The sequence below is a fragment of the Ambystoma mexicanum genome, chromosome 8 (assembly GCF_040938575.1).
Source record: "Ambystoma mexicanum isolate Mex_15411 chromosome 8, UKY_AmexF1_1, whole genome shotgun sequence".
Taxonomy (NCBI): domain Eukaryota; kingdom Metazoa; phylum Chordata; class Amphibia; order Caudata; family Ambystomatidae; genus Ambystoma; species Ambystoma mexicanum.
Genome location: NC_090929.1, coordinates 1,449,061,234 through 1,449,075,955, shown reverse-complemented (window position 1 = coordinate 1,449,075,955; position 14,722 = coordinate 1,449,061,234). Strand labels below are relative to the sequence as shown.

General features: G+C 47.6%; 1 protein-coding gene across 2 annotated transcripts in view; it reads right to left on the bottom strand.

Moving 5' to 3' along the window:
- The window catches only part of ARMH3 (armadillo like helical domain containing 3), a 1,518,639-nt gene that overhangs the window by 743,338 nt on the left and 760,579 nt on the right, over window positions 1-14,722 (bottom strand). For both annotated transcript variants that reach the window (XM_069611618.1, XM_069611619.1), the window contains 2 exons: window positions 2,765-2,866; window positions 2,029-2,087 (listed from right to left, as the gene is read on the bottom strand). In XM_069611618.1, coding sequence (XP_069467719.1) covers window positions 2,029-2,087; window positions 2,765-2,866 — 161 coding nt within the window. The remainder of the gene's footprint in view (window positions 1-2,028; window positions 2,088-2,764; window positions 2,867-14,722) is intronic.

The following is a 14,722-nucleotide window of genomic DNA, read 5'->3' as shown; positions in this document are numbered from 1 at the left end:
GTAAAATAGTGGGTTCAAGAAAATGGATCGAAGGAGAGCAAGGTGTTGAGGGCAGAGCTGAGCCTGTGGGCCCTGGGCATCAATGCCCAAAGGAAGAGCCACACAGCTCTGGAGGGGAACAGCCTCCACCAATGCTACTGGAACAGAGTCAGCAAAACTACAGTTTAATTCTAAGAGATACCGCAAAACACTTCACTAAGCACGATGGGCACTGACTCCACCACCAGAATGGGGTCCAGAAGCGCTGAGTCATTTGTGAAGATGTCCATCACCTGACACCTAAATTCTTCGCATTACTCTACAGCAGAGGAACGGAAGGGCATTTGTACCAGAGGTTGTCATTTTACAAAAGTCATCATCTTAGGAGTTGTTCTGGACCAGGCATAAGAACAGTTCACTGGGTGAGCAGGCCCGTTTGCATTTCTTTTTTTACTCCTCCGTTTGGTCTCCGTCATGAGAACAGGGGTTAACTTCAGCAGACTCATCCTCTTGCAGCTTCTTGTAATAAAATGCTGAAACTGGAGACTTCCACAAGGTACATTTCCTATCCTTGAGGAGAAAAGTGACAGTGTATAGTTTTGCAGCCCACTACCAAAAGGCTTTAGGATGCATGTGTTGACAGCTATACACATTTGCCTCTTTCCAAAGCAATATAGGCATACCTTTTGAGGATACAACACAACATCTGCTACGCACAATCCTTACAGGAGTCTGAGCACAGCTTGTGATTAGACATGATTAATTAGGAAATAGAAAAATCACTGGTGTTGTTACAAACAGAGTACTGAGCCTGCAGAAAAAGGAACTGAGGTCATGGGGTGCTACTGGCTCCATATATACTGCCCCTGATGTCACATCCATTCCCATGGATGCCAGCGGTGGTAATTGGAGCTGACAGGGTACTGTATTTAGCCCCTTCGGGGCTGAAAACGTTTCTGAAGACAGCTGGTGCTGGACAAGATATATCTAAGAGGTGGAATCTGTGGGGGGGAAGAAATCTGTTAGAAATGCATGGGAGGCATTAACAGTTCAGTGCCCCCAATTTACACTGGCCAATTGGTTGTCAGTGTATGCTGAAGAAAAGTGTATTATGCCCAAAGCAAGGCCTTGTTGTGTCACCTGTGTTCCACATTCACAAAATATGACATGCCTAACACTGTCTCCAGCATCAGCCCAACTGAGGGGAAGAGATTAATTCCGAGACACCTTCATATTTGTAACCTGAAATGTTGAGTACTTGTACAAGTGAGAAGGGAAAGCAGCTTTCTTATCTTTGCTCTGTTTTCTAGCTTGTCATTCAGTTTTCTCAATTTCTGAGGACACAAAAAACAAAAATTGCACCAAAAAGATGTGCTCCACTTTTGGGGCCTATGCATTAGGGACAATATTCCAGGCCAAAGATTAAGGTTTTTAGCTTTTGTTACCAGAAATATTCAAGGATCTTTACCTCTTTAGTGGTAGACTCTAGACCCAACACATTACAGGTTGCTCCGTTGTGGAAGAGGTGATTCACAAATGTGTTGAGAACCATAGGTATGTATGGCCACGTGCTAGGCAGGGGCTGGCATTCCATGTGCAGTTTAAGCCCCAAGTATAGAAAACAGTACTAAAGCGACCTCCAAACATATGTTTTTTACACTGTACAAGAAATCCCAGCTTAGCCTGTTGCATTCATTTTCAAGGAAAAGCCTGGTAAGGGGAAGGTTGCTTTTAGAACATCAAAAAGGGGTCAATATCAAGCAGGGCTTCTGACTTCATTTTCTAGATTGAAGTTTCTTCTGCTTGTAACACAGGTTCTGCATCACTTACCTGGATAAAATGTTTGCATGTGCAGAAATGCATTTTAACTTCATTATGAAACATACCGAATTGCAATTTATCAATTAACCCTTAGTTATTAACTTCTTCTGAATGGACCCTACATCTTTGCACCCTTACTACATGCCAAGATCTCGAATTGGCAGGACACAACATTAATAACAGCAATGACATGCAAGCTTTTTTTAAGGAGACTTGTACACAACTTGCCTCTGCTATACAGGTCAGGATGATTAGGCAGAGTTTACCACTGTTAAGTCGGTGTTCATCTACAAAAAAAGAAGCAGAATAAAAATGTCCTTAAACATAAACAAGAACTCAGCATAATGTCAGAATACATTATAATGCAGATCAAGCAACAACAGGAGGGAAGCAAAATAAGTCAAGTTACCACGAGCTTAGAAACTGGATATAAATTGTTGCTTACATCACTTCATTGACAGGCTCAAAATGTTCCTCATGAACAATGCCAGTGTTTTTATTTATAAAAACAGAAGAACCAAAAAACAAACAGGACATGAAGATAAACACAAAAAAACAAAGATTATGCTGTTTCAAGAAATGGCATACATAACAAACAAGTGACTTTCATACACTCCTCTAACCAAAATTATACAGACCATTCACACATATACACATCTAAAAATACAAATACATGTTATCAACAGCTGGCTTCAAGATGAAGCCAATGATACAACCAGTAGTTGCAAAAGAATACAAATTTGAATGACAGTGAGTGGGAGTACTTGGTCCAGAACAAAGTGTACAATGCAAAACTGATGTTAATCACAATGCAGGAAAACCTCCTATTTGATATACACTGAGCGTGATGGAGATACAAAATAGATTTAGTATGCACCTTCATTCAATTTTGGCTAAAGTATCATATTCAATTGCCAAGATTCTCAAGGGCCGCCCATTAGCCACTGTTCTATCATCTACTCACCTTTTGTGTCCTGCATGACAATAGAGCTGTATTTCAGAAAGGTTATCAGGAGGTTGCTTGTCTGCACATCAGCATCCATTGACAGTTCTGAAGAAATCATTACTGCAAAAGGGAGAGATAAGCAACGGTTGTTTACAATGCAGCTGATTTAAAGGAAGTGTACTTTGCTTAAACGGGTAGACTTCCAAATGTATTATTTTCAGATTACTCAATCTATACCACATTGGAGTGCACAGTATTTCATTTAATTCCACCCTTCTTCGGGGCACTCAAGAGGAAATTTGGATGTGGTGTCATTGACCTGTCTGCCTCTTACTGCATTCCAGTACAACATTCAGAGACTGTACTCAACCTGGAGATAAGACTGCCGTTCAGCGGGACGCCTGGCAGTGTGTCCGAAAGGGGGATACAACTTGTGGCAACTGTAGTTGTTGCTCATTGACCAAAAGAAGTGTCGAAGTAGACATTGGTCTCGCCACCCCATGGTCACAGAACCAGTTTAGCAATTGCAACACCTGCATGGTTATCTATGCTATTTGCTGTCTGTGCATGAAATTGTATATTTGCAAAACTGAAAGAAAGATAAAAATGCGCATTGGTGAACACGAAAGTTGTATTCGCAATAAAATCATCAATGCACCGTTAGTCTCACAGTTTTTATCAAAAAAGGGCATAAATGTGATGAGTTTATCTGGACTATATATTGCACAAATTAAAACTAAGCAATGATGAACAAAATGATAAAAATAAACTTGTAGAATTTTAATATTTAATTTTTCTCACCAAATGCCATATTACAGGACCGAATGATTCAGTCGTATGGCACAAGTTATAAATAGGTGGTATTAGACTTAAAATAAGATCCGACAATCTAAGTGGTGAATTAATTTTGTTCATCTATATGTACTCATCATAATTGAATTTGGACAATTTCCCAACTAATCCTTTAAGCTGAGTGCTTTTTTTTAAAGCATATTCTTGCTTATGTTACCATCCTTAATGCTTATGCCACCTGAATGTGTGATCCATGGCTCATGCTCCATGTGTCATTTCGTATTGAATTGAACACAAGGAGTCTCTTTACCTATACACTCTTGTTATCGTGACTTGTGGAATTATGACAGCATAATTTATGTAGGTTTGTTCACATGTCGCAATGGACGAGGGTGATATTCATTTTGTCTGTTTGGAGTGATTTCCAGTTCTTAAATGCAGCTTTCACAGTGCATAAATACATACCATTGTTGGTTTACTACGGTACGAGAGTATTACTGCTCCATTTCAAGATGGCCGCGTTGGCCACCATTCAGTTACGTATTGATATCCTTTCACCAGGTTTTTTGTAAATCTATGTAGTTGCACTATTTTATGCACTGTCCAAGATGTACAAAAAGAAAGTTGAACAGTAAATAGAAAACTATCTGCACAGAAAAAAAGTTTCAAAAAGTAAAAAGAGAATATAAGAAATACTAGATTCACCAGCTAAATAATAAAAGCTGGATGAACTCAAATTCAGTACTGCACTCTTCTTTAGGATTAGAACAGTAGACACAGTGTTATTCCTGCTAAGCTAACAACATGATTAAATGGGTACTATTTACTTGAATGTGAGTAAATACATCAATGTATGTGGTAGGACGCACACCCATTTGTTTCAACTCTATTTTGCCCATAAATCCTCCCACCTGTTAGGGCTGTCCCTCCAGTTATCCACGTATTGAATACGTGGCTAGAAGTCACGCAGGTTTGTTTTCAAATATCCCCATGTTTGTTTTTACGTGTCTCACATCATTGCGGTTGGCGCAGTTTGTCCCGAAGCGAGTCTATGCGTATACAAATCATAACAGTTATGTTATAATTCAGACTGGTGAGCCTCTCTAAGTTAAAAGATTTGTTTTTATTAGCAGACTGAAATTAGGCTTTTGTCTGTTTGTTTGCTTTTAGACGCTTCCTAAAATCGATATTGAACAAGGTTGAGAATTGCTACTGGTGATTTACTGCAAGCGATAACTATGTTTTTCACCACCTTTGGCAACTGATGTGCATTGACATGCACACTTTATGTAGCAATCTACAATTTACATTTGTTTATGGTAATGATAGGTTGGAAATTAAATTGTACAGTGATCACGAGTAACGTTACAATGGAGTAAGTGATGTTTCACTTTATATATTTTCACCTTCTTCCTTTGGCAATCGATCAGGAAATATTTTCCCACATTTTCTTTCTTTAGAAATGTGTATTGCCAGTAACGCCCACTCCATATGAACATTCAACATAACACCTATGGAATCCTCCTTTGTCCATATTCAGGTAGGCTTATTTGAGATTGCTACTACTAACTGTAGAGAGTTCCCATAAGTAATTGTGGTCTTGCTTATTTCTAAGCAGTTTACGAATGAGGTGTTGAATTAGAAGTGTTTTCTTTGGTATTCACTACTTTTTGCAAATGTTCTTTCTTCTGCCACTGTCATTATTGTTGAGTGATGGTTTAATTACTGTTTATGTAAGTAAATATCATAGACGTGCCATTATAAAAAGGGAAACTCATGACCCACACATGAAACATCAGTCAAGGTTTCGCAAACCAGTTGAAACAATATCCTGTTTTTCGTGATTGTGCTCAGTGTTCATGTTTTTCTAAAATAAATATGTTTCTGTTCTGTAGGTATTGTCCCATCTGATGAATTCTTTTTAAAGTATCATACCACTGCACGCACCATTGGTCCTCTGAAGAAATCCATATATCTGATGAATAGTTTTTGAACGGGATGAGACACCTCGGACAGTTGTTAGAAATAATCATGTTTTAATTGCCTAATTGGTGTTGGTTGATACACCCAAGAACAGACATCAGTGTGTGAAGGCATGTATATAAAAATTGTGATATAGCAATATGCCTTGTTTTTGTGATGGTTATGCAAGTCCTTGTCACTGGTGGTGATGTTTTTATAATTGTGCATGTATCATTTTAGATGAGAAATTAATTAAAAGATGTATACTTTTGTATTCAGTTTAGTAGTGTACTTCTGTTGATAGGCACACCTACTTTCATTGTTGGGAAGGTTTTGTTGGGTTCTAAACTAGGAGTGACCTTTCCGCGTATTACCCTAGAGTCTCTCCTAGTTACAGTTGCTTTCAGAATTTGAGCCAACACCAGGATCATAGAGAAAGAACCTTGATCTGGTGACCTCTTAAACACGACTAAGCTGCCAATTATCCTTTGACTGTGCCTATCTGAAAGTCCAAAGAGACCACGGAAAGAAGTAAATCCATCACTGTGGTAGGTAGAGGGACAAGAGATGGAGTCCACCTCACAATCCCTACACCACACCTCAACATTTTCTCCACCTGCACACGTAAAAACACCCAGGGGAAGGTCTGTGTGCAGCAAGCAACCCTTCACGTGCTGCTTCAGAGAGGCCCCATATCTGATCCCCTCAAGAGCCACACATGCAGACTGAGAAGAAGCCGGAGAGGTGGGCAGATGGCCATTTTCAGAAGCTCCAAGTACCATGGTCTCCTTCCCAGTCTGGGGCGATCAAGATCCGGGTGGGCCAGAGCCTCCTCTTCCTCTTAAGAATCCATGGATCCATGGGATGGCATGTGTCAAAGCAAACCCGTAATGGAGGATGAATACCCACTCCACAAGGAACAAGTCTCTCAGTGCCCCCTCGCAAGGAATCCCCTCAAGTAGAACTGCTTGCATTTCGTCTTGTCCTTCGTGGCAAACAAATCCACAGCCAGCATTCCCCACGGGGTGAAGATTTCTGCAACAACCTCTGGGCACAAATCTCACTCGTGGGAGACCATGCTCTGCCTGTTCACAGCATCCGCCAACCTGTTCCCTGCTCCTGCCAGATGGGCTGCAAAAGCTGAGATTCTAGTCTCCCCGAGTCTCCTTGAGTCAGAACCATAGTTGGATAACCTTCCTGCATAGTGGCAGAGACTGTATACCCCTTGCTTGTTGAGGTAATGCATGGCCACTGTGTTGTCAATCAGAATCAGGACAGAATCCACCCTGAGGGATGGCGCGAAAGCCATCAGGCGTGGCCTAATTGCCCGCAACTCCAGCCAGTTGATGCGCCAGCAGCGATCAACTGGAGACCACAGGCAGTCCATTTGCAGATGCCCACAGTGAGCACCCCAGCCTTTCAGGGACGAATCCGTGACTACCTGCGCTTGCGGCCACAGAGGCCAAAAGTGTGCCCTCGCCATTATGCTCGCCCTGATAGCTCACCATGAGAGTTTGTCAGCCAACGATTTAGACACCCTGAGGAAGTCCTTTGTGTTGTCGAAGTATTGGGACCATTAATCCCTGAAATGCTATTGAACGGTCTGCATCTGCAGCCTGGCCTCTGGCAACAAGAAAATGCAGGAGGCCCAAGAGGCGGATGAAGGAAGCTGCTGGCAGGGTGTAGAGGTTTTGAAACAGCGTGACCATCTGTCTGACTCTGGTGACCTTTTCCTCGGGGGGTGAGGAAGGGTTAATCCTTCTCCTATGAGTTGGAGCTTTTGTGTGGGTTCGACATGCGACTTCTGAAAATTCAGGGATAAGCCCAAACTATGCAGTAGGTACAGGTGTCCTCAAGCTGCATCAATATCTGTTCTGGCAACCTCACTTGGATCAACCAGTTGTCCAAGTAAGGGAATACTTGGACGCCAGATCTCCCGAGGTGAGCCACCACCACTGCCATCAGCGTGGTGAAGAACCTGGGCATGGAGATTTGGGCAAAGGGATCACTCTGAACTGATAGTAAGTGTCCACATTAACAAATCTCAGGAACTGCCTGTGCTTTGATGGATTGGCACATGGAAATAGGCTCCTGAAAGTCCAGCGACATCAACCAGTCTGTAGAGCCTGGAGAATTTCCCTCAACGTCATCATCCTGTACTTGTCCTTCCTCAGTAACTAGTTCAAGGCCCTGCGGTCCAGGATGGGACTGAGTCCTCACCTTTTCTTGAGTACCAGAAAATAAAGAGAATTTCAGCCCGACCCTAACTCTTGAGGAGGTCCCTCTGCCACTGCATCCTTTAAAAGCAAGGCTCTCAGTTTGTTCTAGAGCTTCTGTTCTGGTTCCTGGGGAGATAGTTGTGGTCTGTCCGGTGGACTTTTCAAGAAGGAGAGGCAAAAGCCCATCTGTACCAGTGCTCAAAGACCCTCCCTCCAACCAGGGAAACATGTGGGGAGAACTCAAAGCGGCTTAACGGGCGCTGCTGTCCGTGATGCTGCAGATGAAGTCGACTGGCCCTCAGAGGCCCCTCGGCACCATCCAGGACATGAGAAACACCTCAGGCCCTGCTTGGCCTGGGTTAACTGCACATACCACCTATAACCACTGCCTCTGGAAGATAAGGCGAAGGATTGCTTGGTGGGCTACTGCACAGCAAGACCCAAGGACTTCACAGCAAGTTTTGATTCCCTGAATTTCTCCTACGATTCAACAGCTTGGTTTGCACATTCAGGGAAAATCCAAAGACACAACCCCCACAATCAGTTCTGTTAAGAACTGCCTGAAAGTTCTGGCAAGCCTCCTCCCTCTCATCACTTATGTCCAAGAAACCATCTCTCACCTCCCCTGTTGGGAGAGGGTCCGCCACCTCAACTATTGTCCTCCAAAGCACATGCAAGTACTTGGCAACACCACAACTAGCATTAATTGCATTCATCGCCATACTCTGCGCTGAAAACATTTCCTTGACTAAAGGGTCAGCCTTTTTGGACTCACTGTACGTTGGCAAGTAGGAGATGGACATAGCAGATCGAGAGCTAACCATTGCGGCTTGGACCACCAACTCCTCTAGGGTCAGATGAGCTGACAAACTTGCTGGCTTAGATTTCTTGGTCAGCTCTGTGTCAGCAGCTGGAGTGGAGCATGGTCTCTGCAACAGCATCCCAAAAGGCTAATGCCCTTTCAGATTGGGGGCCCTTGTTCAGGATGTCAGCAAGGTCTTAAGAGTAGAGAGGCTTGGATGGGGTCCCAAGGCATGGCGAAAACCACATTCTCTCACTGTTTTCCTTTATTGGGCATTGGGGTGGCCATAGGGGAGTGCCTGCTCCAGGTCGAAGTGAGGTGTGAAGCCTGCTTACCTCATGCAGCCTGTGATTCAGGGCCAACAGCCTGGTCTGTGAAATAATTCAGCAACCCCAGCTCTCCACCGGCTCAATTCCACAGGGGGTCCGGATCACACTCCTTATAAATATTTGACCTCATGGACTCAGAGAAATCAGACCTCGATTCCGGGACAAATGGCAAGTCCATCGCCAAAGTCGATGGAACTGCGCCTACAGGACTTCTCAACTGCAGCCTGCAGGATCAAGGCCAGAGCTGCACCTGCTCCAACCTTCTGAAATAACTGGAGCATTTGGGTCTTGAATACCTCCCACTCCTTTCTCTGGGCCTCCTTACACACGGGAATGGTTAACCCCAAGCTCCTCTGACAAATCTGAGTCATGTCTGCGTCAGCACCTTTTCTTCTTCTTGTGGGTGAACAAGGAGGAAGTATGATGCGACTAACTCTGTGAGTGAGACCGCTTCTTAGCCTTTTACGGTGTCTGTCCTTCTTGGGCGGGGGGCCTTTGGTATCAGGGCCCAATGACTTGACAGGTCTATTGCGCCAGCGACTTCGTAGGAGGCTGCCCGAGGGCCAATTTCACGGATCATTCCCGGATAGCCTCCACGTTCATGTGCTCGCAGGAGCTGCACAGTGCGACGTCATGTTCCACCCCGAAGCCCCACATGCAAATACTGTGTGGCTCTGTGATGGACATCTTCAAGCTGCAGTTCTTGCAGCATTTAGCACCTGAGTGTTTAGTGCCCGACATATCGTAGTCAAAAAAACGTTGCAGTCACTGAAGGATTGCATTCCAAACAGCATGCTGAACGTGCTGAAAAAAGGGACTGAGGTCTAGGGGTGTAGTGAAATGACATATATACCAGCAAATTCACATCTGGATTCGAGGAGTGGCATTGTAGAGACATGACAGTTGATGGACAATGCCCAGATGCACTGCGCCCCTGGTCAAAAAACCTTTTGAGCAGCTGACGCGAAGTGGAATTCTATCAGATGGGAAATCTACGGGAGAATGCAATCCATTGAAGGTCATGTTTGACTTGGAGGGGCCTCGTCCTTTTAAAATCTTCGGCATGGATCCCGCCACCAAGATTAGTAGAACAGGCTCCAAAAGTTACAGGACAAGGCAGTCAGAAGGGTGGGTCCAGAAAATAGAGGGAAGCAAGCAACAAGCCCAGAGCTGTAGCCAGAAATTATCATGTTCTTAGGAAAAAAAGATAAAATATCCCAAAAAAGGGATTGATATGGCCATGCGCTCATGCCAGGACAAGCTCCTAAACATAGGAAGGCTGCTAGCTGAGATTTGGGACATCGCGAAGAGGCTGACAGTTACCAAGGCCCCATTCAACTGCACGCTCTCAGGGCTGTGATCAGCACACTGTCTGGCTCCTCGAGAACGTGGTTCACGTCATCTCATCCAAGAGGGGTAAAGGCATTCTCATACAAATTGATGCATAGCTGGGAGAACAAGTCTCTTTATATTAAGTGCAATGTTATCTTTTTGGAGACTCCTTTGTCAAAGAGTTGTCAACATTTGTAGGGACATACATAGTGCCATAGAAGAAACAATCTGCTCTCAAGAGAGTATTCTCTAGTAAGATTTGCTATAGGGTTGTGAGAGGCAGGGGTCGCTCTTCCGGCCGGTACACTTTAAATCAAAGGTCCCAACCCACTATTGCAGCACTGCAGTACTGGCAGGACCAAAAGACGGACACATTCTTTCCAACCAGAGGTTGCAGGAGAAGAGCCTATGTCTGGATGAGAGCAGCAGAGCAGCCAACCAAGTATACAAGAGGGTGTAGCAAGCGCAGTGCCAATGCAACCAGTCGGATGCAAGATGCCATTGTTTGTGCAAGAGTGAGACACATTCTCAGGAGATGCTTCGGGGAGACAGCCAATCATGGGTTTCCACCTAAAGTATTTCACCAAACCATGCCAAGTCACGGTTCCGTTCCATAGGCCGTTCCCGAAGAAGGATCAGAGAGTTATGGACAAGGAAGTGGAGATTAGCAGGGAAAGGAGCAATTTCAGAAACATCTTGGCACCCCTGGGGCCCATCAGCAATCTATTTTAGTGAACAGAAAGCAGAAAGTGCCTAAACAAATGCAACAATTGCATAGTATACAGGCACCTCATGATAGAGGGAATTCACAAGCTCTTATACATTTGCCTTTCAAGAGATCGGCTTGTCCACTTGGTTGTGAAGGACACGTAGATGGTAATTTTGATATTTCGCCCTCATGGACGATTGCTGCAATTTCAGTGGGCAAGTTAATTCTGTGAATTTGCCAACCTGCCCTTTGAGCTCTTGTTAGTAGTGAGGTGCTTCATGAAGCTGACGAAAGGAACAAGTTACTTACCTGTAACTGTTGTTCTCCAGCATGGGTCTGGCATGGATTCACATGCTCATGAATATTCCCCGTCGTCAGGCTGGGAATCCTCGGTAAAGAAAAAACCAGTATCAGTTTCGTTTCTGATCTGTCTTTCGTAGTAATAACCAATCACTGGTCTCTGCGTCATACTGACCACAGCCAATGACTGCCCTCTACCTAAGCACCGCCTCTGGCAGCCATCTTCAGATTTGGAAGCACGTGAAGTGGCAGTATGACCAAGTGAAGAGCCGCAGAGGGGTAGGCGGGAGGGTTCGCATGTGAATCCATGCCAGACCCATGCTGGAGAACAACAGTTACAGGTAAGTAACTTGTTCCTTCTCCAGCATGGGGTCTGGCATGGATTCACATGCTCATGAATAAAGAATACATAGCAGTACACACATGCACAACCACGGGAGGTGGCAAAGGCTCAACATTAAGCATCACATCAACTCAACATTAAGCATCTTACCTCCTCACCAGGCTCACCTCAGGCGAACAGGTTGCGCAGCACTGCTTGGCCGACCCTGGACTCCTCCCTGGAATCCCGGTCGACGCAGTAGAATTTCGTGAAGGTGTGCGTCGACCTCCACGTAGCAGCCCTGCATATGTCCAGCAGGGGCACACCAGATAGGAACGCCGTGGTAGCTGCGATCGCTCTGGTGGAATGGGCTCTCGGACGGCCAGGCAGCGGTCGGTTTGCCAACCGGTGACAGTACATGATACAGCCGGAGAGCCATCTGGAGATGGAAGCCTTCGAGAGAGCCTTCCCCTGATTGACAGGTCCAAAGTTCACAAAGAGTTGTGACGTCTTCCGAAAACCTTTCGTGCGGTCCACGTAGAACTTCAGCGCTCTAGCTACATCCAGCGAGTGCAAAGTCCTCTCAGCCGGCGACGAAGGCGACGGGAAGAACACAGGTAACACCAAGGGTTCGTTGAGATGAAAGTCCGACGGTACCTTGGGCATGAAGGAGGGGTGCGTCCTGAGCACTACCCTCGTGTCGTGGAAAGTCAAGTACGGTGCCTTGCAGGAAAGGGCCTGGATCTCTCCCACTCGTCGTGCGGAGGTGATGGCCACGAGAAAAGCTGTTTTCCACGATAGAAACTTCAACGGGGCCGAGTGCAGAGGCTCGAACGGAGGTCCCATGAGTTTGGTCAGTACCACGTTGAGCTCCCACGCCGGGGCCGGAGCCTTCACCGGCGGGAACGATCTGAACAGTCCCTTCATGAACTCTTTCACCAGACGATGAGACCACAAGGACGTCCTGCCCGTGGTTCTGGTGTATCGGGAGATCGCAGCAAGATGAATCTTGATGGACGCGTGTGCCAGACCAGCTTTGGCCAGCGTCAGCAGGTACGGCAGCACTTGGGGAGCCGTAATCCGTAGAGGGTTAATCTTCTGTGCGTGGCACCAGACAGAGAACCTCTTCCATTTGTGTCCGTAGCATTTAAGAGTCGAGGACGCCCTGGCCTTTGCAAGAACCTCTCTGCAGTCGGCCGGTATGTCGTATCCTCCAAACTCTAGCGCTGCAGGAGCCAGGCCTGCAAGTTCAGCGACTTCGGGTCGTGGTGGAGGATGGCGCCTCCTTCCCTGGAGAGTAGATCCGCGTCCGCCGGCAGCTTGATTGGCGGGGACGCCGACAAGTCCAGAAGGTCCGGGAACCATATCTGCCTCGGCCACGCAGGTGCGACGAGGATCATCCTGCACCGTGACCTCTTGAGCTGGTTGACGAGCCGGATTAGCAGAGGCAAGGGAGGGAACGCGTAGAGGAACAGGCCCTCCCAGGGGAACGAGAAAGCATCGCCCATGCTCCTCGTCTGGGGAAACCTGCTGGCGAACCTCCGGCACTTGGTGTTCGTCGCCATCGCGAACAGGTCGATCTGGGGTGTGCCCCACCGTCGGAAGAGGCGATCCACCAGATCCTGCCGTAGTTCCCACTCGTGGCACGAGCGCAGCTCCCTGCTGAGTGAGTCGGCGATGGTGTTTTTTATCCCTGCCAGATGAAACGGCACCAGAAGAATCCCTTGGGCGACGGCCCAATGCCACAGGTCCTGCGCCTCCTTGGACAGCGCTGGGGACCTGGTTCCGCCCTGTTTCCTGATGTAAAACATGGTGGTGGTGTTGTCGGTGAAGATCCTCACCACCTTGCCCTTGAGGGACGGAAGGAAGGACCTGAGGGCCCAAAACACTGCCCGGAGCTCCAGGACGTTGATATGCAGGGACTTCTCCGTCGGGAGCCAGAGTCCCCTTGCGTGCAGATTTTCGGTGTGCGCTCCCCACCCTTCTAGGGAGGCATCCGTGGTCACAGTCACCTGGTGGGCTGGGGTCTGGAAGTCCATGCCCGCCGTCAGATGCGCGCGGGTGCCCCACCACCGTATCGCTCGTCGGAAACTCTCGTCGAGCTTGATCCTTTCCTCGAAGCTGCCCGTCGTCTGGATCCAGCGCGCATCCAGGAACTCTTGCAACGGGCGCATCCGGAGCCTGCACATGGGAATGAGGTAGATGCAGGAAGACATCATCCCGAGGAGGGACTTGATGGACCTCACCTTGGCCGCGTCGGCCACCAACATCCGTTGCACCTTGCCCAAGATGGTCCTGGTCCTCTCCTCCGACGGGGAGGCCAGAAGGGACACTGTGTCGAGCCTCGCTCCCAGAAACAGTGCGACTTGCGCGGGCACCAGGTGGGATTTGGCGTAGTTCACGGAGAATCCCAGGTCCGTGAGGAGTTGGACGGTCCTTGCCGTGTGGACCACGGCGAGCTCCCTCGTCTTGGCGCGGATGAGCCAGTCGTCCAGGTAGGGGTAGACGTGAATCCCCTCGCGGCGCAGCTGCGCCGCCACCGGTGCGAGGCACTTGGTGAAAACCCTGGGTGCCGACCGCAGTCCGAAGGGAAGGGCTTTGAACTGGTAATGACGCCCTTGGACCACGAATCTGAGGAATTTTCGGTGCCCCTTTAGGATGGGAATGTGGAAGTAGGCATCCTCCAAATCCAACGACGATAGGAAGTCTCCTTCCTCCAGCTGACCCAGGACGTGCTGGAGGGTGACCATCCGGAACTTCTGCGCCTTGATGAACTTGTTCAGGCGTCGCAGGTCCAGGATGGGGCGCCATCCTCCCGTCTTCTTCTTACGAGGAAGTAACGCGAGTAGACTCCGGAGCCCCGAAGCCTCTTTGGGACGAGTTCGATGGCGCCCTTCCTGAGCATCGCCTTCACCTCCAGGAGAAGTTGAGGGACGTGAAGTTCTTTCCTGGCCACGGGGGGGACGCGCGGGCACCTTCTTTGAAACTCGAGCGCGTGGCCCCGGGCCAGGGCGTCCAGCACCCAACGGTCGGTGGAGATGGACTCCCACACGCTGACGAAGCCCGCCAGCCGGCCTCCCACCGGGGTGCTTCGGTGGGGGCCCGACCCCACGGCCGGTTCAATCCTGCTTGGACGCGGCCTTGCCGCCTTGGCCCCCTTGGCGACGACGGCGGGGGCCGCCAGACTTGCCTCGTCCTCTGTAGGCCTC